The 24878-nt window shown below is 40.2% G+C and overlaps 1 protein-coding gene across 6 annotated transcripts in view; it reads left to right on the top strand.

Moving 5' to 3' along the window:
- Window positions 1-24878, top strand: part of LOC131057404 (probable mitochondrial import inner membrane translocase subunit TIM21) — a 122895-nt gene that overhangs the window by 68561 nt on the left and 29456 nt on the right. For all 6 annotated transcript variants that reach the window (XM_057991578.2, XM_057991577.2, XM_057991576.2 and 3 more), the window contains 2 exons: window positions 5234-5282; window positions 5397-5516. In XM_057991578.2, the coding sequence (XP_057847561.1) occupies window positions 5234-5282; window positions 5397-5516 (169 nt within the window). The remainder of the gene's footprint in view (window positions 1-5233; window positions 5283-5396; window positions 5517-24878) is intronic.

Here is a 24878-nt window from a genome sequence, read left to right as displayed (position 1 = left end):
CAATCTTTGAAGTATTGATCTTCCTTATCCGCATCGTGTGCATCCTCCTTCACCTCAAGCCTTGATCATCGTACTTCCTTTCCTCATAACAGTCCTGCAAAACAAATAAGCATTGAATCAAACACCCATGTGATAAACTTGATTTCAACATTGGTGGGAAATCCATCCGCATATGGACTGATTATTCCTCAAAACCATCCGCATTATCCTTGTCCATTCTTCACTTGGTGGAAATTTGATGCCTATCTGGACAACTTCCTTCCTTTGTAATTCTGCCTTGCTGCCCTGCAGTGGAAATCTGACCCTCATCTAGACTCATTGTCCTTGAAAATCTTGTGTTGACTGGATCACCATTCCATGGAGTGGAAATCCGGACACCATCAGGACTTTGTTCCTGACATTTGTCCCAACATGTGATAGGTTGTCTTAGAAAACTTTAACACCAACTTTGGAAAATATGAAGGTCAGGATTGAAATCTAGAAAATTCTCCTCAAGAAAACCAATTTTCAGACTTGGGATAAGTCTGATCATAATTGCTAAGTCTGAAGACATCCATGTAAACTCAGAAAATCAAGTATTTGGAGCCCAAAAATGAATGTCCAGGTCTGGAAATATCACTTGGAGGTCTAAAAACACTCAGAAAGTGACTGATTTTTATATCAAAGTTGTAATAAAAGTCTGATTTTCTGAGGACAAAGTCTGAATACGCCCTCCAATGTCTGAAAATACTCAGAAAATGGTGTATTGAAGTCTGATTTTTTGATTCTTAAGTCTTAATACACCCTCTGAAAGTTTGAAAATGGCTCCAAAAAGGCTGAAGGCACTCTGAAAATGATGAATATCAATGGCTGGAAGTGGTCACAACCATGTCACATGCTTGCATTTGAATTATTTTGACCTTCAAAACTTAGAAATGGTCACGTCTGGGCACAACTATGTGACTGGAAATGAAGTTTCAGTTTGAAGACAACCTGGTATACTCAGAAAAATGTCAAAAATGGTGCCCGGAAGTATACCACAATTCTGAAAATGCTTGGAAAAGGGTGTGGAAAAGTCTGATTTATAGTTCTTAAAGTCTGAAGACACCCTTCCAAGGTCCAACAATGGCTGCCCAATGTCTGAAGACAACCTGCAACTTTAATAAATCAATCATTTAAACTTGTCGCAGTCATAGGAAACACCTGTATTTGAAGACAAACAAAGGGCTGGTAAAAAAATATCTAAGTCTGAAGACAAATCTGAAAATGGAGTTTCAGACTTAGATCAGCAATGGAAGCTCCACCAAATGCCCAAAAAATTCATAAGAAATGACGCCCAAGTAAAATTTTCCACGTTGGCAAGTGGCTGGAAATGAAAATCAGTCTGAAGACATCTTGAAACTATGGAGTTTCAGATTGTAACAACAATGCAGCCCTTGAAAATGCACTGAAAACTCCTCCAAACAGCCCTTAACCAAAATCGCCTTAGTGTGGATGAGCTGGGTAATGAAGAATAATTCTGAAAATGTGTTCCCAGCCAACAATGGAGGTCAAATCACTCCTAGCAATGGTGCCCAACAAGGTCTGAAAATAATGGCAGCCCTTTAACACTTAAAAATATCACCAAAATTCATCAAGATATGGAGGAATCAGCCTCCCAAATAAAATCATCCAATTTCAGCCATGGCGCCACCTCCCAAATCTGAAAAGAACTCTAAAAAACTTGCTCCAATGGCTGCCAAGAAATATCGCCCAGCTGGGAATAGGCAGAAAATGAACAACAAAACTAACTTTCAGCTCCAAATGTGTCAAGTAGACACTTCACCAAAATCGCCCAGCTGGAGAAAATCACCCAAATCAGCAACTTAGCAATCACACTCAACAAATATAATGATATTTTAATGCTGGTCACCTCTCTTTAAACATGTTTCACCTTGAGTTTTCATCACACAAGCAATGTAGGATAAAACATTTGCTTATGTACTTGTTTGGTAAAAACTAACTTGCTTCTAGAAGGTTTAAATATTAAATGATTATTGCAAGTTATTTAATTTTGCTTTTAAAATTCTAAATAATCCTTAATCATCATTTAAAAACAATTAAATGGGGCTCAATTATTAAATATTTCGATTTAAGTCCAAATTGAGCCTCCAGGGGAAAATCGATTTTAGTTGGGATTTAAAAAAATCCCTTTAAAAATCATTAAGTGTCAAAAATTTCCCCATAAGGGAAAATCGACCTTAGCTTGGATAAAAATCCATGCTCAAATTTCATCAAAATGCACATAAAACACTCCAGGGGAAAATCGATGGTAGTCTGGACACAAAATCCACACTTCAAATTCACTTTACTTGCAAAAAATACTCCCTGGTGGAATTTCGACCTCAGTCTGGATGAAATCCGGACTCAAAATTCATCATATTGCTCTCAGTGGAAAATCGACTTGGGCATGGACTGAGAGTCTACAAAAAAATGTGCACTAAATTGTCACAAAACAGCCTGGTGGAAAATTGATCCAGGCATGGAATCATCCTCAACTTCATCCGCACTATAATCCGCACTCCAGTCCGCACTCCTGGTGGAAAATCGATGGTAGTCTGGAAAAATCTTGACACTTAACCAAATTTTAGCTCTTCCAGGGGAAAAACGACCCAGGCATGGATAAACAGTGGTGGAAAATCATAGCCAGTATGGATTTAAGGGGAAACCCATATGTAGTGTGGATTTTGAGTGGGGGAAAAGGGTGGGTAGTCTGGAATATGAGGGGATAAGCACCTCTAGCATGAAATTAGACAAATTTTCCAAAATATTGAGCGAAACGCTAGGAAAATATTGGGATAAAGTGTGAAATCAACTTAAATAATACCTTAGGAGCAAGAAAACAACTCCAAAAGGTCTAGGAATACCTTGGCACTTTAAAATCACTGATGCGCGTGTTTAAAAACACGTTAACGCTCAAAAGGTCAACACTTAGGCAAAATTTAGCATCATTAAAATATCAACGTTAGCAACTTGATCCTTTAACTTCAAAAACCCTAGACGGCACTAGGCAAACACTAGGAAACTAGGCAAAACTTCTACTCCAAAAAGCGAAAAGCGGGGGTCCCCATTTGCAATGGGGCGATGTGTGAAGACGTCACAACATGTTCTAGAAAAGAGTAGCAAATAGCACACAAAACACCACTCTTAGAGACACTTGGTAATGTGTAAAGAAAAGAAATCTCCAAGCTGCCATAATGAAGGATAGCCTGTACTTGTAGGTTATCAATAGACAATGCGAGTTCTTGACAATAAAGCACCAGGTCAACATGATTTTTTGTCAAATAGGTAGACAAACACTGATTGCCATCCAAGTGCTCTTTGAGAAGCATTTTTGCTCTTTGAGAAGCATTTTTGCTTCCCCTTCGTCTGATTCCAAAAATTGTTTTCCAGAGCTCTCCCTACAGTTTTCTGCCCTGTTATGCCTTTGTTTTTGTTTTGAAAAGTGGTTTGCAATAGTTTTTGTTTGGCAAATAAAGTGCAGACAAAGGAAATATTTGCAGTAACTAATAACTTAAGAAATTTGATAAAACTCAGAAATACATAAGGCTTAAAATTCAAGATTTTATTTCTGTTCTGAAAGTACAATTTTTCTCAAATTTAAAAGCATCCCAGATCATTAAATAGCTTTACATATCTATTTCAAACATACCCAGGAAATGCAGCAGAGATGCCACTCCCCAAAACCCTTTCTGTTGTCTAAGAAAGATATAGCTCTAAGTACAACAGCCCAAGATTACACCAAGTGTGTAGATAGACACAATAAAACCCCTAAACACCTCTCCAAGAAGGCTCACATCCCAAGATGAAGTGTATTGCCTGCAGCAAGTAATATGACTAGCAATGAAAAGGGTATGGACAGCCAATGGAAGCATAAATGACAGAAAACTCTTCAAAAACTCTCTCAATCAGCCCACCATAAACAAATATGCAATGTAAACTCCAGTGAAGACTGAATATATGTGTCACCAATCAGCTCAACCCTGTTTTCTGAATGAAAACACCATGAATCCTCCAAATTGTGTCTTTCATCAACGTGAAGAATGTCGCCGGCAAGAGATTTTCCCCTCATAAACTCTGAGAAGAACAATCTCCTCCAAGATCAAGTAGCAATATCAAAATATCAACTCAGCATAACACAAATGAGCTACCAGTCTCTCTTTTGTAGCCTCCAAGAAGCGGCTGACCTCTTCTAATTTCCCTTTTAAAATATTAAAATAAAATCAATATCTTTATAAGTGCCCCCATGTCTCCAAAAAGGCCCCCTTCTTAAATATTTGCACTTTAATTTAATCGTGGTGCCCAAATAGTCTTTTATTTAAAATATATTAAATAACAATAAAGTTAAATATTTAATTTAACTTATAAAATATTAACTTATCGTTATTTAATTTTAATTCACCAGATTATACCAAATATCAAGAAAGTGATACCGATTACTCCAGCCGACATATCTAAATGTAGAAATGTTGACAACTGGCTCTATTGGTGTCAGCAACTGACTTCCTAAATATAGTATGAGAGAACTCATCTGAAACCACTCCATAAAAAAGGCATTCTGCTCATCATAATTGCTGGAGCTTGAAAAAACATCTGATATTGCTAACCCAAGTGTACTAATGTTCATGGTGGAATTTCTAGGGCTAAGAGAGCCTGGTAGGACAATCCTAGGAGAAAGTAGAGTAACACCCTTGGTGCCTCTTCTAGCAAGCAAGTCCAATTATGCAGAGAAAAAACTATTAATGCATGCCTTTACCCCATAGATGGAAACCATAGATGGAAAGAGAAAGGGACAAGCTTTTTATAATATTTGATTATTTTCAATTTGTGAATGTCGGACATTGTTGTACTCCTCTGTCCTCAGATTGTCCTCCACTGTATTGAAAATGTAGTTAAAGATTTTGTTGGGGTGTGAAAGCTTAGTTTGAGCTATAGCATTAAATTCAGGCATTACCAGTCATTATATAATATGGACATTAAATATACAGTACATATCGAGTAAAGTTTTGTTATGAAACACTGTATCTTATGTGAAGTACTGTGCAACATATTTGTTTTCACTATTCAAAGTGAACATGTAAATGGTAAATATATTATGTGATTTTTGTATTAGGAGATTTCTTTTATGGATACGTTAAAATTTGTACATCAAAATCTCTACATGGATGTAGAGCTTTGATTGTCTCTATTAATGTTTTCTTGATCTGCGGGACAGGTACAAGATCTTTGGGAAGGCCTTGGAGAGAGTGCAGAATGACAGTCAGGTGAATAGATGATTTATTTTGTTCTTGTTTTACAGGAGTCTTTGGCTTGGGTTATCATGTTGTTGAATGTGGAAATATTAAGGCATTTTACTGACTTGGAACTTATTTTGTTAGGTTAAAGTCCGGATAGGATCTCCTATCACTGGGTATGGCCAGGAAAGTAGGAATCGTGCTGCCCGCCAACGAATTTCTAATAGAAAATGGACTGATGAAGATGGAATTGAACGTGTTGAGGTAAACACTAAATCCAAACAATGTAACTGTTTCACATCATGACTACAAATCTTTAAATGGATCATTTCAAAGTTCTGAATTTGAATACCAGTTTGGAAGCATTTTAATTTTCCATTACTAAAAAATCTTGGCATGTAAAGGCTTGTTTTTTGATAAATGTGAATATGCTGTGTGTGACAGTATAATATATGATGAGCAATTACAATTAGAAGTAAGAAAAATAACAAATCACTCCAGTCTCATGCCATGTTTTCCACATATAGACCAGTTCAAAAAATTACTGTTTTTCAAGTATATAAGCCATCATGACGTATTTTCAAAGTGGCATCATACCTGGTGATCAGAATGTTAAAGGATGATAACAAAGAAGATTCCTGTAACTGTTAGTTGTTACCAAAATAATGCATTTCCATTATGGATATCTAAGAGTTGGATCCTTTTCCTTCAAGTCTGCTCTTATCCTTTACAATTGTGGATGTAGTCTTCAAATACCATGTTGCAAATAAATTTATCAGTTACTCCTTTCAATAAATAGCTGGAAAATAACACTATGGCTTTAACTAAGGTTATTAATTAATTAAAAATATTTTGAGATATGTCATTTTGGATAACCATACGCTTGAATGCATGTGTTCTCTCTAGTGAAGAACCAAGTTGGGAAACTCCTGTAGCTGTTGACAACCTTACATCAGAAATTTTGAGTTCATCTAGAAACAAAATGGTCAAGGTAAAGGTAATCTTTTAGACACCAGTCTAGCTTGTTTGTGAGACCAAATAAGTCATTTCAGTTCATCTTATATTGCATTAGCAAATCTTCCAAATTCAAAAAGAAACCCATGTTGTCTCATTTTTTTTCAACGTTGCATACTAAACTTCACTTTCTGTAGAGTGGGTCAATACTGACCATTCTATATATCTAGTCTTGGTTGACCCTAAACCAAAATTCCTTCATGAAGAAAGTTAAACATGCTTTGGGATGATTACTTGAAAGAAATTCTTTTCTTTTTCCATTTTCTTCCCAGTCTGTTTTCATAAAATTGTTTTTCACTTTAGCTTGAACCCCACCTTGTTTTAACTTTTGATGTCTCAGGGAAAAGGCTAATCAGTACAACAATATTCTTTTTACTATTTAAAATTTATTTAAATTACTTCAAAATTTAATCTAAATTAGCACATATTAGAAGTCAAACAATGAGCAACACAACACCAAAATTTACGTGGAAACCCTTGCGAGAGAAAACCACGGCAAAAAATATTGCTAATATTAATCTTCCTTTTACAAATTATAGAGGCACCAACCCCGCATTCAATTTGTCATTACCAAGCCACTAGAGGTACCAACCCCTCATTCAAATCGTCTTCACAAGTTTTGCTATAACTCTTCTTCAATCTGCTCTAATTCCCTTCTTAAATCTGCAATAAACTGATCATAAATCTGCCAATAAAATGATCATAATCTCCACATGAAAATCTGCTATAAACTTCTTACTAAATCTGAAAATTATCTTATAATTTCCTCATAAATCTGCAAATGATCTTCTCATAAATTGCTTTTCAATCTGGTGTATATGTTTTATTTATTATCTAAGTTGCTGGTTTGGGTTTGGGTACCGGTTCAGGTTTGAGAACCCGGTATGCTGGTGTGGCAAAATTTTGAAAAGAGGTTTGGATTTGTTAGTACAAAAACAATGTAAAAATTATATATATATTTATGCAGCCTAGAAGCATGATTTAAGATTAAAAGGCCACATAGCATCATATAAACAACAAAACCAACATAAACTTGTAATCATAGCATCATGATGATACCATCATAGCATCATATACATCAAGTTCAATATCAAAATGACAATAATAATATCGAGTTCAAGTATCATTGTTTCAACAATTGGAACTATAGTTTTAATTTTTAAAGTTTAATCATCAAATGGATTTTCTAAATCATCAACATCATCATTCGCATCTTGCTCATCCTCCTCATCATTCACATTGACATTAGATGAACCAATGCCAATGCCACTTGCACTTGCACTTGCACTATAAGTGTGCTCGCTTTTTGAGTCATCAAATGCAACAAGCTGAGAAGTAGAAGCATCCAAATCAGTATGCTCTATCTCTATATCCCACATCTTCGTCTTCCCTTGCTTGTATTCATGTTGCTTGTGTGAAAGAAAACATAGGTTGGAATGCACATATACTAAATTCTCTGCTCTTTTTTATTGCAATCTATTGCGCTTTACTGAGTGGATGAAAGAGTATGTGCTCCAATTTCTTTCCAATGCAGATGAACTAGCAACCTATGAAGACAAAGTAAACTATAAAGAAACTTGTGATAAAAATTTGATTGAGGGGTTGTAGGTTTTGGAAGCATGTTGTTTAGTCCTTAATGTGAGGTTGGTAAACTCATGGATAAAACAAGGATATTCCACACGTACCAACTATTTGTGTAACAGAACATTCATATATCAAAGCATGAGTAACAATAACAAAACAACTATAACAAAAGAATGATATCTTTATTGAATTCTCAAGAATATGCTAGTACAATACCATCCTTGCCGAGGTTCCAGCTGAATCATATATAGACTCGATGGTTGGCCAAGTTGCCAACCGTCACTAACTACCAACTACCCCACGAGAACCTCTCGGCGACTCAAACATAACCAAACATAAACACCGAAACCAACTACAAACTAACATGTGTTATTGACCCCTAACATCAGCCTCCCCCCAAAGTAGTTGTCTTCCAGACGACTAAGACAATAGGAGCTGGAAAACAAACAAAAGACTAAGACTGAGAAGGGGGAGGAGGCGTCCTTGTGGTGGTCAAAGAAGAAGGTTGTTGGCCTGTGTGGAGTATGAGGTTCTTTTCTGCCATCAGGTGTCGTTCTCGTGCCTTCTTCACCATGTGTGCGGCCTCCAACAATTTTTTTTTCCTTTTGTTCCATCTATAGAGTAAACTCAGCCACTTGTGCTGCCAGTACCTGTACCTCCTTTTGCATGCTACAACGGGCCTCATAAGTAGTCACCTTCGTCTCTAGCTCAATCCTTAGGTTCTTCTCTACTATGGCTAACTTTGCACGCTTCTCCCCTTCCTTCTCCAGTTTTGCTGCATACAGCCGCTGTGTTTGCTGCTCTATTCGACTCTGTCGCATCTGTAGATAGATCCCGGAAAGATCCCTCCAGACTGCGCAAGGTGGCGCCCAAGGTGCCCACTCCTTCCACCAGTCGCATGCACGTCCATTCCTGTACCATCTCTGACGTACTACTGTTTGGCCACCCTTGCTGCTCAAAGTGGCGTGCAAACTCGTCCGCACATCCGGAAGTCATGAAGTGGCGCATCTTCTCAGCGTATCCATCTGCCCAGTCAACTGTGCCATTCCACGTGTTATATCTGAAATCCCCTGTAGCTCCCCAAGGAACCGCCGGAGCGAGCCTGCTGGATCGCTAGGGTCTGGTGGAGCGAGGTGAAGTACTGCCAGTAGTCCTTCGGACCCGATTTCCCTAACATTGATGATCTTCAAGCTCTGCCCACCACTTCCTGTTGCTCTATTCTGCTCCTCAATAGACATCCTCTCATCCTGATCTGTGATAGGGGTGGTCCTGTTCTGTGTCTGGTTCGGTCCAACGGCCATGGCGTGTGAAGGTGAGGGGGAGGGTGAGGTGTGACTGCAAACTGCCCGAGCCACCCATCCAATGATGCATCTATATCCTCATCCGTTAGTGTCTCTATTACTACCAACTCCTCCAGATCACCTCCCATCATCGGTACATCCCTCGACTCATCTCTCTCTGCTGGTACCGTACTGGTACCTGTCGTACTAGTACCTGCTGTGCCAGTACCCAAACCTGCCATACTAGTACTGATTTCCTTTATGACTCCCTCTCCTTCCCCTGGTACGACTGTCTCCTGAATCATTTTATTCGGACTATGTTGTATGGCCTCCTCTACCACCGTACGGTCTGCCATACTCTCACCACCTAGGTCACTAGACGTACGATTAGGCCTACTGGTATGTTCTGCAGCTGGTGCAACTTGTGACTCGAGTACAACTAGACTGATTTGTGGCAGTGACACCCGTCGTTGTGCCGGTGGTTCTCCTTCATTAATTTTCCGGAACAGTATCCCTACTTGTCATACTGGCCACTGTAAGTGCTTCCTGTGGTACCAAGTGTGCTGAAGAGGACAATTTTGGGGGTGTAAATTTCACCCGCGTGCTCTTCCATTGTGCTCGCAGCCCTCCGTGCTGCTCTTCCTCTTCTTCCTCTTCTTGTTGCTGCGATTCCGCTTCCCCTTCATCCTCTCCTACCATGTGTGGTGCCATACGGAACCCCTCATCTCCACTCTCCCGCTCCTCAGTTTCTTCGGCCACCTCCTCGGAATCCTCGGTGCTGCTGTCATCTTCGACTTCAACGGACACGTCCAACTTCCTCCTGTTTGCCGGCTGCGTGGTGTCACCAAGTGGGTCCAGATGGGCATAATAGTACATGGACGACTTATTAGGTTCCACCCTTCTGCGCGGTTCGAAAGTCCCCCACATCTCTGCGGCACTTGCAAGCATACGACATCCAGGAAAAGGCTGATGGCGTGGTGGCACATGTAAAATGTCTTGTGTTCCAGCTTGAGGAAATCATGAATCCTCCCTACCAAAAGATGGCCCCAGTTGTAAACCTTGCCGCACTTAATGCCATTCATTAACCCAATCATCCAGATGGCTATATCGGATGCACGACTGACCCCTGTGAGCCGGCTTTTTACCAAGTCCATCAGCATTCTCCATTCTCCTGGTGCGATAAAAGCACCCTTCAATCCCCTACTGTCAGACCAGGCGCTCTTCCATTGCTCTTCTATGAGGTCATCTCTGCATACCAAGTCCTGCAACCACTTCTTTTTCTCCTTGGTGAGCTTCTTGCCCGGTTTCGCTGCAGGTGCCCCCTTCTCGGGTATACCAAATACCCTCCTGAAATCTTCTGCCTTGAAGGAAACTCGTACCGTGCAGCCCTAGAACTGAATAATGGAAGTAGTTTCCTGGCGGTTGTATCCAGACACCATAGTTCGTAACACCGGCTCAAAATCCTTGATGTTGAATGTCTGCATCTGGATGGCATGGTCTACCCGTGCCTTCTTGAGGGAGTCCTTTATCACATGGTCGGGAGGGGTTTCCTCCCACCAAGTACGACATTCGTTGCCAGTCACGCTCTCAAAGGCTACATTCTCGGCAGTGATTCCCTCCGGATCCTTCTGCACTTTTGGCTTGATTTTGGCCTTCTTGCTGCTGCTGGCTGGGTCTGTAGCGGTCATGGTTGCACTGTAGTTGCTTTGCCCTGTTTTCCTGTTTGTGTCCAGTCCTTGACTGTTATTATAATGGTCTGCAAGTGTGCTCCGCTAATTTGTATGGACCATCGTGCCCGCTGTTGCTGGTACGATGTACGGATAGGTTCGTACGCTTCTCTCCTTTGGCCATACAACCTCCTCAATTTGTTTGAACTCTGCGCGTAACACCGTATGGACAACACGAATTTCCAGACTGATGCCTTCGAAATTTGCATAAACCACTTCCTTGTCCATATGGACTTCCCTTTGTCGATCCTTGTACGACACCGTACGACCTTCTTGTTGTCCATATGGGTTCTTCTTGGTTGTTGTACGACCTTTGCCTTGGGTTGTCGTACCTGTAGCATGGCTGTACGGCCTCTCCCTATTTGCTTCCCTATACACCATACGATGTCTTCTGTGCAATAACCGTACGGCTTCATTGTCCACCATACCACGTTCCTTGTGCAATATCCATCGTATGGTTTCACCGTACACCGTACTTTGTTTCCTGTGCAATCTTTGTCGTACGTCGTACGGGTTGATTGGGTGAGCTATGTCATACGGAATGGTGTGCTCCGTCGTACGGGGGGATGTGCTTTGCTGTACGCAGTACAAACTCCTCTCCTTTCTTTGCGCTTGTGTGCCAACCGTACGAGTAATCCGTACACTGTACAGTATCTCTGCTTCTTCGCCTGCACTGTACGAATTCAACTTCTCCTGTGGTTGGACAGGGTTTTTCTTTCCTCTCGATTTTGTCTTGCTGTCAAGTTTGCTTCTTCGACTCTGACTTCTTTCCTGAAATGTGTACAAGTGGCCTTTTTGGGGCTTTATAATCTTTTGTCAGGGTTAGGGTTAGGCATAAGTATTTTATTAACTTTTTATAAAATAATTGCCTTTTTATCAGTTGTATTTTTTCCTTACTTATGTCCCTTACTTCTGCCTTGCACTTTAATTTTTTAATATTCGCTAACCCTGGCCTTTTTTTTTTTATCGATAAAAGGCCGAGGCCAAAGAATTTTATTAATTTTTAAAAAATAGATAGAATTACATTTACATCTCCATTCGGTGTGGGCACCGGTAGGAAAGAATGGAGGGAAGAAAACCTTCGGTCTAGCCCAGATCCCTCAAGGATCAGAAAAAATTAAGAATGCGATACAAAATGGAGATACAAGATCACAAAGGGAACTTGTCCAAAATAATGAAGATTGTCTGTAGAGATCCTCTGTGTAAAGTTGAGCATCAGATTGCCCATTTCTTGGGGTGATGCTGCCATTTGTGGGCGATGGTTCTTGCTATTCCTGAAACACAGGGTTAAGCATGCTCTGCTCCATATGCTGCACAAAATCTTGAGAGAATCTCTCACCAGAATGTTAGGAAAAGGAAAACCGAACAGGTCAACTTATACAATATATCATACCTGCCTGGATGATCACCCTGTTAGGATACACAACTCAAAATATTAGTCTCAAAAAAATCTTCAGAAACATAATGCAAGAGGGATTACCCATTGGAGAGCATAAACTCAATAAATATTAACGAGGCAAATCCATAAGTATTCCTGCAAAGAGATCGTGGGGAGCTACCATCTTAAAGAATATACACAGCTTAACAAGATTACGAAGCTAAGTTAAAGCAACCTAGAGACATTAAAGCCTGAAAGTTTCTTAAGAACAAACAAGAGACAAAACATCAAGAATATAGGGGACTGAAAAGGTAAAATACAGATGAGGATAGCTAGGTAAGTGTTAGTCCTAAAAGAAGGCAATATCTACATAAATAATAATACCTATATATCCGTGATCACATATATCTGGGAGCGAGATATGCCAGCATGTTTATATACCTATGCTCATTAATGTAAGGTATTGCCTCCTTCTAGTCTTAAAGCTTATCCTAGCAGAGTGGCGATGAACTTTAGAAAAGACTCATCGAAGACAGTAATTCCATTGACAAAAGATAACGAGGAGAGCGAAGATGGTTTTCATCGACGGGAAAAGAATGGAGGGAAGAAAACCTCCGGTCTAGCCCAAATCCCTCAAGGATCAGAAAAAACTAAGAATGTGATACAAAATGGAGATACAAGATCACAAAGGGAACTTGTCCAAAATAATGAAGATTGTCTGTAGAGATCCTCTGTGTAAAGTTGAGCATCAGATTGCCCATTTCTTTGGGTGATGCTGCCATTTGTGGGCGACAGTTCTTGCTATTCCTGAAACATAGGGTTAAGCATGCTCTGCTCCATATGCTGCACAAAACCTTGAGAGAATCTCTCACCAGAATGTTAGGAAAAGGAAAACCGAACAGTTCAACTTATACAATATATCATACCTGCCTGGATGATCACCCTGTTAGGATACACAACTCAAAATATTAGTCTCAAAAAAATCTTCAGAAACATAATGCAAGAGGGATTACCCATTGGAGAGCATAAACTCAATAAATATTAACGAGGCAAATCCATAAGTATTCCTGCAAAGAGATTGCGGGGAGCTACCATCTTAAAGAATATACACAGCTTAACAAGATTACGAAGCTAAGTTAAAGCAACCTAGAGACATTAAAGCTTGAAAGCTTCTTAAGAACAAACAAGAGACAAAACATCAAGAATATAGGGGACCGAAAAGGTAAAATACAGATGAGGATAGCTAGGTAAGTGTTAGTCCTAAAAGAGGGCAATATCTACATAAATAATAATACCTATATATCCGTGATCACATATATCCGGGAGCGAGATATGCCAGCACGTTTATATACCTATGCTCATTAATGTAAGGTATTGCCTCCTCCTAGTCTTAAAGCTTATCCTAGCAGAGCGGCGATGAACTTCAGAAAAGACTCATTGAAGACAGTAATTCCATCGACAAAAGATAACAAGGAGAGTGAAGATGGTTTTCATCGACGGGAAAAGGTCTTCAAGGAGATAATACCATCGGTGTAACATAAAAAGGGCTCACTAAAAGGAAAGTTCTTATCAAAAGAATAATGTCGATTAGACAAAAGGATGCTACATCGATAAAGTGAAAGATCCCTGATGGATCTCTTTTACTAATCTGCTGTAATTTTTATTATTTTAAATCGATTTTTCCCGCTTATTAATATTTTCTTTCAGAAATAGACAGAAGTTGCAGAAGGGTTGGATTCTTTTTGTATTTTGATGATTTTTCAACAAGTAAATAATGAAGTACAAGTACATGAACAAAGTACTGAAAATGAATTTCATATACAGCCAAAACAAATTCGATTCAAGGCAGATTTCTGAATAAAAAATCAAATATTTGACCAGATGAAGATTTCCAATAATTTCAGGAAGATTACAATCAGGAATAATTCCAACCTGAATGCTGAAAGAGTAACATAACCAGGAATGAAGCTACGACAAGATTCCAGCCCTCCAAGTGCTGCACATGGGAAGGAAAGTGGCTGCTAGGTACAGCCATACGGCTGCCAAGTACACCCAACTGGTTAGAAACCCCAAACCCCACGCTGAACTCTGTCAGAATCGCTGAACCTCCAGAAAGAATGCTGTACAATCTCCAAGATGCTAATAGCTGCAAGCAAATCCAAACCACTATATTGGGGGCTACGTCCTGTTGTGACCATTTCACACATCGCCCCATCGCAAATGGGGACCCCCTCTTTTTGCTTGTTTTCCCCTCGTTTTTCGCCTTCGTTTTTAGGGTTTTGTTAGTTAGTTAGTCGTCTGGATTTAGGGTCAAACCTTAGGGTTTTAAATTTTGTCTTTTCAAGCCAGAATCCAGTCGTTTTTGAGAGTTTTGAGCTTCCTTTTCTAGGATGCAAATTTTGAATGCAATGAATTCGCCAAAATGGTCTAATTTTCAATAGGAATGTTAATGCAGAGCTTAAATTTGTCTAAGTGTTGACAGTCAATGTGAATTTTTTGTCCGATTGAATATTTTGACCAAATTTTGACTTTTTTTGATTTTGATCCTGGGCATTGGGATTGATTTGTTTTCACCTCGTGAAGTGTTAAAATGTGAAAAATCATGATTTTTTGGCCTGTAGGAGCAAAATCGCTCCTGTCCCTCAGTGAAGGACGGGAGCTCATTTTCAAATATCTCATCGTCCCTGCAGAGTCCAGACAAATTTTACGTTGGAAATGATGGAGAATGGCGATATCTTTCCATTGAATATAAATTGAAGATTTTCATGAGCACAAAAATGCCTCCAGGAGAAAAATCGCTCCTGTCCCTCAGTGAAGGACCGGAGCTACAATTCAAATTTCGCCTTGTCCCTGCAAGATTTCGAAAACTTAATGATTTGAGGACGTCCAAAGGAAGATGCTTTGCCAAATGAATATAATTTGAGATGCAAAAACGAAGGAAAATGACCTATATTGACCAAATCGCTCCTGTCCCTCTCCAAGGGACCAGGGCGAGGTACCTTGTAGCTCCTGTCCCTCTCCCAGGGACCAGAGCGATTTCCTTCATTATGCAAAATCCAGACAAAGGTCAAGGCAAGTTTACGTTCAAAAACAAGGAAAAACATGAGATAAATGCGTTGAATATAAATTGAAGATTTTTGGGACGTCCATAACAGTGCTAAATGCCTAGTTCGCTCCTGTCCCTCTCCAAGGGACCAGAGCGATTTTTGATATAATTGATTTTCTTGCGAAGTTACAAACAATGTCAAGTAATGAACGAATAGAGTGAAGAAGGACGAGTCCGTTGAATATAAATTTGGAACCTGGCGAAGTGAGATAAAGGCCACAAGGGAAGGATCGCTCCTGTCCCTCTCCAAGGGACAAGGGCGATACAAGGATGATGTTGCTCCCTACGCAAGTTCAAAGACGATCCAAGTTAAGTCAAGGTGGCGAAGGACACTTCAGGACTTCTTTTAGCAAGCGCAAACATTCAAAGGTCGTCGCAATGATGAAATTCGCACCCTATAGCCTAGATCGCTCCTGTCCCTCAGGAAGGGACCAGGGCGATGTTGGATGCATTGGCCATTTCATGCAAAATTTACGTAAGGACAAGACTTCGCAATGTTTTAGAGGGTCCAAGGCATCATATGAAGATAAAATACAAGGGTTTTCAACGTCCAAACATCGCCAAACAATGTAAAGGCCTCACATCACTCCTGTCCTTTGGACAAGGACCAGGGCGATCTTATCAAAACACCTACGTTCCTTCAAGATCAAAGCAAAGCGAGGTTAGGAAGAGCGAAGGACGGCGTCTAGAAGACATTGCAAAGGAGATCAAAGTGTAAAGTTGCCAAGGTCAAGGAAAAGGACATGGATCGCTCCTGTCCCTCTCCAAGGGACAAGGGCGATGATCCCTTTAATACGTCCAAAAACTTCATGCGAGCAAATGGAATAAGCGCAAAAGGAACAAGTAAAGTATGTTATTCGCCAACAATGAAAGATCGAAGTTAAAAGATGCAAGATGGACGTGGAAACAAGAAGATCGCTCCTGTCCTTTGGACAAGGACCAGGGCGATATGAACTTAAAAGACACCCATATGCGCACACAAGGCGATCAAATTCGAAGGACCATCAAAATGATCGATTTTCAACGTGGAGATAAAGGAGTTGGACGTAAGAAATGCAAAAGTCAAGACAAAAATGGTGAATCGCTCCTGTCCCTCTCCAAGGGACCAGAGCGATGAGGTACGTCCCTTTGTTTTCCAGTTTTGGTGCCAAATTAAACAATTCAAATTTTCCTTAAATGCTAAATCGATTAAAATTTGAAAATCCATTTTTATTTAGCATTTAATATGGCGTTATCTTTTATTAATTATTTTTTGCCTTTATTAAAAATCGAAATTCTCATTTAAAAAACGCAAGGCATTAATAATTAACAGTGTTCCATGGAAACACGTTTCCCCCCTCCAGGCCCAAGTCCCCCCGTCCCCGAAACCCGTCCCCGGAACTTTTTTCCTTTGTCCCCCCGTTTCCAAAGTCCGTCCCCGCGTCCCCTTGTCTCCCCATCCCCAACGATCGTGGAACACTGATAATTAATTATTTAATTAATATAAAATCGATTTGGAGCGCTCAATTAAGCAAGTCGGCCTTGTTATTTTATTGCAAATCATTTAAAAAATGGTTTTATTTTATCAAGTCGGCCTAAGGGGTGAAAGGATGAGCGCGCTATATATGAAGGGTGAGAGATTTCATTTTTACATAATCATTTTTACCTTTCTTCATGCGAATTGAGGAGAATTGAAGATAGTGCGAATATTATCAAAGGTGGCGTAGACACTCCAAGGGTGGCGCTTAGTTATCAAAAGGTGGTGCGAATTTGAAGACCACACCAAATGCGAACTTGAGGATACATTAAGGCGAATTTGCTAAAGACTTGGAGGATTTGTTTGAGCGATTTGTCAAGGGCAAATTTGAAGATCATTTAAGACCACGTCTAAGGCGATACTTGAAGATCACGTTCACTCCAAAGGTGGCAAAGTCAATTTTGAGGAAATCATATTGAAGATTATTTTATACCTCAATTTTGCCTAGGCGAATTTTGTTTTTGCATTCTAGAGTTAGCTCTCTCTCGAGGTATGGCGATTTTTATTGCTTTATTCATTCATCGTCATATTTCAAATTTTGAAATTTTGAGTTTTGAATTTCTCAGCTCAATCGTTTATTTTAGGAAATGATAACTCTAGCGACTTATCATGACGTTTCCTAAAAGCTTTATCTCTCTTATTTTACGTTATTTATTGCAAAATCCAGATCTTATAATGAAATGTTGTGTAGGTATGGCGACCCCAAAGGCGGGAGCATCCACCAGCCGCTCGGCTCTCATGAAAGAAGATCAGAAGACCGAAGAAGTGGAGACCAAGATCGTGTCGAAGTGGAGCAACATTGGAGATACAAACTTGGGGAACTTTAGCACGAAGAAGTTCCGAGAGGTCCCTTACATCGGCAAGCCATCACCTGTCGCCCGGAAAATAATAGAGAGTGGCATCATTAAGGCGGCCGGTTTTCCTCCAGCTATTCAGTGCCACGAGTTGATGATCGAGTGTGCTCGTCACTACAATCCACAGTCCAGGACAATTGTCTCCAATGAGGGAAACACTTTGGCGTACCTCTCAGAGGAAGCCATAAGTGAAGCTTTCCATCTTCCAGAGCACAGGGACATGATATATAAGAGCATTGAAGGAGCCAGATCAGTGTACGATGACGATCCAGATGCTTGCCTAAGCATAATCAACAAGAACTGGCTACTCAAGAGTCGTCCCCGTCTGAGCAAAGTACCGAACACACCGCACAGGATTGATTTCCAGGAGGAGTACAGAGATTTGATTACCATGCTCAACAGAGTTACAGGAGCACCTCATGCCTTCTATTTTGAGAAGTGGATGTTTTACTTCATCCAGGTGATTGTTCAAGGAAAGGGTACAATACATTGGGCTAGGATAATTAGCCATTGCTTAGACGTACAGTTGAGAAGACTCAGGGCTACTAAGTCCTTCCACATGAGTTCATACGTCATCTATGCGTTGATCAGAAGTGTTGAGTACGCAGGACTACCTCACAGAGGAATGATTGGAAGAGGACCCGGCGAGGTCAGAGCTTGTGAATCCTATGCCTACTTGCATCATCCGCCAGGGAAAAATTACAAGTTAGTCAATGATACTTTCACGATGAACATCACAAGGACGTTGCAAGGAGGGATCCACAACAGATTATCTCAGGATGCCCAGGAATTCATCAAGAGGTACGATGCTTGGTTCATTCAGTTTCCCAAGTTCACTTACATTAGAGTGCATGGATGTCCTTTACCTCCATACATGTTGCCGAGGTACCCGACAGACAGAATTGTGTTACTTGAGGTAACAAGGCAGTTGGCAGCATATGTGAAGGCGTTCAGACACAGACATCAGAATGGAGTTCAGGTACCTATTATTTTGGGTAATTCAGTTGAGGTATGTCCTAATGTCTTAGCCATGGATGACGCAGAGAAGGAGTTAGCTTTGTATTCTTTTTCATCTTTTGCTTGGAGGAATAGCTTTGATCCACATGGACATTTAGAGGAGACGGTCGGTAGAAGATTTAAACATGAACACCAAATTGAAGATTTTATGATGAACCTCCTAGATGATCTTGAAGTGAAACGAAAGATACATTCTAGATTGCCTTTGGATTTCATCAGGAAATGCAGGATTTACAGAGTGGCCGACCAAGCTCAGGACAACGGCAGGCACGCCCAGTCTTCATATGATAGAGAAAGCAAAACAATTAGTTTGAATTGGAATGAACCTGAGGTCGTGGATTTAGATGATTTGATGGCACCAGTCTTGTCTTGTACTTGCAGATGGGTAGACGTTCAACATCAGAAGTTGAGAGAACAAGGCATAGCTATGTCTTTTACTTTGGAAGAGAAACCAGCCGAGGGTGGAGCCAGTGTTAGTGAAGGCAATCCTAATCCTAGGAATTCAGGTGAAGGTAACCTTCGATGTGCCAGTGAGGGTAATCTCCATTCAAGAGGTTCGAAGAGAAAGGAAAGATCAGAAAAGAAAGAGCCTTCCAAGAAAAAGCAAGGTGCCAACAAAGATCAAACACCAGGTACTTCTTCCAGACCGGAGGATAGAACAGTTCGAGTGGAAGAGTCCATGGAGTCGATGGTACAGAATGACAGACAGGAGGAAGGACAGGCACAGCATGTTTCGTCAGATGGATCTCTCCAAGATTATGAGTTAGAAGAGGATAATGAAGTAACATCTCCTCCCAGACAAGAAGAAATAGTACATAAAGAAATTCAAGTTCAAGAGACAAGATCGAATATTCCAGATTGGTTGAAGGAAAGATTAACCAAGGTGATCGTAGTTGAGGATGAGGACAATGCAATTGATTTAGAGAGCCTTGTTGGACGTTCACATGTGATAACAGAAAAGAAGAAGGCTACCAAGATGTCCAAGATGATTCGAGATGAGACTGGATACAGAAAACTGCAGATAGCTACACTGGCAGCAGATAAATATGAGGGTGAGATCCTAGCAGAGGATTATGATGTACAGACTATTGAGTTAGGACCATCCACAGCAGAGCAGACTTTAGATGATGCCACCGACACATTTGAGGCATTGAAGGACAAGTTTAGAGAAGAAGTGGAAAAGAATAGAAAGTTGGAGAGAGAGGTCGGTGCATGGAGGACATATTTCAGTCACATCAATGAACCCTTGGGACGTCAGGATCCAGTTAGATCACCAGTGCAGGCATTGCCCCTTCAATCGATCAACGAAGCAGAAAGATTCAGGAACCTGGTCCAGCGTACATGTAGTTGGATGGATAGATCTCACACAGTGGCCATAGAATTTGTTTCAAGGATGTCGAAGATCACCCATCAGGCTATCCAAGTTCTTGAGATAATCCACAGATTGATGGCAACAGTAGCTGCATTTGCCCATACCAAGGACGTTGTCATCCCTGTCTTGAAAGTAATAAGACATGCATCCAGAAGAATTTTAGCGCAGGAGAGGATCTTGGAGGGTGATTCTCACAGTTTGTTCCAGTGGTCAACCTTACTCCATATAAAGAATGTTCTCTTCGAGGACATCAGTGTTAGATGTGGTCAAGTTGAGGAGGTGATCAATCCGATCCAAGACAGAGTATTTGAGGTACTTCGTACCATTCTTGGCAGAAGGATCGAGGTCGAGACAGATGTGGATATCCAAGAATTTGAGGATAGAATCAAGATCATCTTTCGTAAGGACGCAGATGTTACAGATGAACAGTATGATCAGATGTATGCCACCATGCTCCTGATTGATAGAACAAAGGAACTTGAACCTACTTGGGACGCAACTCTTCTAGATGCATTCGATCAGGTCATCCACTTAGAAGAGAGTATCAAGAATCTTCCCGAGATTCCAATCACAGAAATCGAAGGAATCATGACAAAATTCATTGCATATGCTAAGAAAGAGAATTGGAAAGGGAATAAGATTCTAGATGAAAGGTTGTTACAGATGACATGACATCTTATTTCTCATTGGTTGATACCTCCTAGATTTTTGTGCCAAATTTAATATTTGGCTATGTATTTAATATTATGCAGTAAAAGGGAGGTCATTTGTAACAAACCCTAATTAGGGTTTAGGTGTCATGATCTTGTCCATTGATTTGTTTTCAATCTGGACCTTTCATTGTAACTGGGGATGCTATTTATACCCCCATTTTTCATTTCATTTGGTAATAGTGTAATAGTCAATAGTCGAATAGTCAGATAAGAGTGAAATAGAGAGATTAGAGTTAGAAGCAATTTTTATTTTGTAGCAAGATTGAGTCTTGAAGAGAGAAATTCAAGCAATTGTTGTATATGATGACTTGGAAATCAATAAAATATTGAAGTTATGGTGTTTTGTTGCAAATTTCTTAAGTTATCTTCATGGTTGTTGGATGTACTTGAATCACGCTCAATCGAAGTAGTTTGTTAATTTGAAAGACTAAGTGTGAGATTTGATATTTGGTGGGATTCGCAATCCAAACCACTAGCTTCTTGCTGATTGTAAGGACGCCTTGCGTGGTCGACTGGAGAACATTTTGAGTCCTTAACCTTCAAGCATTTTTGTATCTAGGATATGTACCTTCGTAGTAGTGTCCTTGGTCTTTGATGCATTGAACATCATTATTACCTTAGAAGATCGCACTAATTTCAATTGAGTTGTTATCTTATGGCAAAATTGAAGTTGGTTGAGTCTTGCCAAATCTCATTCATGCTAAGTCGTTCATAGGGTTAGGTTAGGTTAGACTTCCTTAAACCCTGTCCTTTTGCCATTTTTTGAAAGTTCCTTTTAGTTTAGTAGAATCTTTGAGCCTTTGGAATCCGTAAGACGCCTTGGAGGAAACAGCAAATCACATCATACCATTAAAAAGCTTGTCCACACGTGGAGACCCCACTAAAAGAACCTTGGAGTCCATCTAACTGATCCTTTTTGCAGATCTTTAGCAGTTAGAGACTATTTTCTCAAGAGAGGATAAGATGCCTGTCGGTATTTTATTCTGTGTATGATTGTGTATAAAACACACGTCAACACGTCCCAAACAGGCAAGGCATTGGGGTTGGCGTCCCAGATGCTGAAAAGCTCTTCCAGAGCCAAATGTCAAATCCAAGATGTAAAATGTGTAAAAGATAATAAGAATTAGGTCTCAACTTCCTTATAACACCTTCCCACTTAGCTCGAACCCTAAAAGTGACTCAATGGGGCGTTTAGGGTTAAAATGTTATATTTCTCATTTTAAGTTGCCAAGTGCATAGAAAATGACCTTTTTTCAAATATAAAGAAATCCGTTCATCGAAAGGATCTGAGTCAAAAGAGAAATATTTAGAAAAGTCCAAGACCTTTCCAACGAGCTATTACACCAAGGGATACGCATCCAGATGAGGCCAAAAACCCCTTATTACTCCAAAATGGCTATAAACATAGCTTTATTTAAATAATAAACGCTAACTTAGGAAATATTAAAAATATAACCCAAATAGATGCAAAATGCTCAAATGACACCACAAACCAGAAAGTCAACCTGCCACCTATCTGTGACTGAAGTTGGAAATCAAGGAACCACTAGCAGTCTCATCCCTAAAATCTAGGGATGCTCCTAGAAACTAGGAAACAAACCCAAATCCTCTGAAACTGAACCCAAGGAATAATCTCAAGGAGACCCAACCCTGGGTATGGTCATAACCTCCTAAATAGTAGGGATATCCTCCATAAATGTAGGAACGGTCTCCTAAAAATAAGGAACTGCTCCAAATTGATCAACTACTGCCAGAACACCAAGTCCCAGACACTGTATTACCACACTGAGTCTCTATCCATTGCTGTCAGCCTACAAGACCCCATAATAAGCTGACTCACGTCTCTGCTAGACAAAGCTAAAGAGGGGACATGACATAAAGATATCGATGAGGAAATAGGTATCGTGGACGCTAAAAGGCATGCCTCCGATACGCATGGCTTCACTGATGCGCCTTTATCGGTGGAAGATGATTAGGGAGGATAAAGATAGGCTTCGGTGAGACAATAGATCCATTCATCGACAGGGCATGATGATTTCGATGGAAGAAGTGTTTCGGTGGAAAAAAGGTCACCGAAGCCCAAGGTTTCTTCGACATAAAAACCCAATGGATATCAGATAGGTATTGGTGAGGAGACAGCCATAGTGACCGAATACAGTATTTTGATGAAAGAAGGATTATCTGTGAAGTTAAATTATAAAAGCCCCCTATTGTTAAAAAAAATTGTCATTTTCATTAATACCATGGTAGCCCACAAGTCATCAAGTGAGTGTAATAGCATCCTATTTAAGATATCCGGGTTCAAATAATATCGATGAGACCCAACGATGTCTCATCGATATAGAAGGGCCATCGAAGAAAGGAAGTGCCGATGAACTTCAAAAAAGACTCATCGAAGATAGTAATTCCATCGACAAAAGATATCGAGGAAAGCGGAGATGGTTTTAATCGACGGGAAAAGGTCTTCGAGGAGATAGTACCATTGGTGCAACATAATCACCGAAAGGAATGTTCTCATCGAAATAATAAAGTCGATTAGACAAAAGGAAGCTACATCGATAAAAGATATCGATGAGGAAATAGGTTTCGAGGAAGCGAAAATGCATGCCTCCGATACGCATGGTTTCATCGATGCGACTTTATCGGTGAAGGATGATAAGGGAGGATGATAATATCGATGAGACCCAACGATGTCTTCATCGATATAGAAGGGCCATCGAAGAAAGGAAGTGCCAATGAACTTCAGAAAAGACTCGTCGAAGACAGAAATTCCATCGACAAAAGATATCGCGGAAAGCGGAGATGGTTTTCATCGACAGGAAAAGGTCTACGAGGAGATAATACCATCGGTGTAACTTCTCACCGAAAGGAATGTTCTCATCGAAAGAATAATGTTGATCAGACAAAAGGAGGCTACCTCGATAAAAGATATCGATGAGGAAATAGGTTTCGAGGAGGCTAAAAGGCATGCCTCCGATACGCATGGTTTCACCAATGCGCCTTTATCGGTGGAAGATGATAAGGGAGGATAAAGAAAGGCTTCGGTGAGACAATAGATCCATTCACCAACAGGGCATGATGATTTCGATGGAAGAAGTGTTTCGGTGGAGAAAATAAAGGACGTCACCGAAGCCCGCGGTTTCTTCAACATAAAAACCCATTGGATATTAGATAGGTATCGGTAAGGAAACAACCATAGTAACCGAATACAGTATTTCGATGAAAGAAGGATTATCTATGGAGTTAAATTATGAAAGCCCCCTATTGTTAAAAGAATTATCATTTTCATTAATACCATGGTAGCCCACAAGTCATCAAGCGGGTGTAATAGCATCCTATTTAAGATATCCGGGTTCAAATAATATCGATGAGACCCAATGATGTCTCATTGATATAGAAGGGCCATCGAAGAAAGGAAGCACCGATGAACTTCGGAAAAGACTCGTCGAGGACAGAAATTCCATTGACAAAAGATATCGAGGAAAGCGGAGATGGTTTCCATCGACGGGAAGGTCCACGAGGAGATAATACCATCGGTGTAACATAAAAGGGACTCATTGAAAGGAATGTTCTTATCGAAAGAAAAATGTCGATCAGACAAAAGAAGGCTACATCGATAAAAGATATCGATGAGGAAATAGGTTTCGAGGAGGCAAAAGGCATGCCTCCGATACGCATGGTTTCATCGATGCGACTTTATCGATGGAAGATGATAAGGGAAGAAAAAGAAAGGCTTCGGTGAGACAATAGAGCCATTCACCGACAGGGCATGATGATTTCGATGGAAGAAGTGTTTCGGTGGAGAAAATAAAGGAGGTTACCGAAGCCCGCGGTTTCTTCAACATAAAAACCCAATGGATATCAGATAGGTATCGGTGAGGAAACAACCATAGTGACCGAATACAATATTTCGATGAAAGAAGGATTATCTGTGAAGTTAAATTATAAAAGCCCCCTATTGTTAAAAGAAATTATCGTTTTCATTAATACCATGGTAGCCCACAAGTCATCAAGCAGGTGTAATAGCATCCTATTTAAGATATTCGGGTTCAAATAATATCGATG

This window comes from Cryptomeria japonica, chromosome 5, assembly GCF_030272615.1.
Source record: "Cryptomeria japonica chromosome 5, Sugi_1.0, whole genome shotgun sequence".
Classification (NCBI taxonomy): domain Eukaryota; kingdom Viridiplantae; phylum Streptophyta; class Pinopsida; order Cupressales; family Cupressaceae; genus Cryptomeria; species Cryptomeria japonica.
Note: the sequence above shows the minus strand (reverse complement) of the source record. Positions and strands in the feature narration are given on the sequence as shown.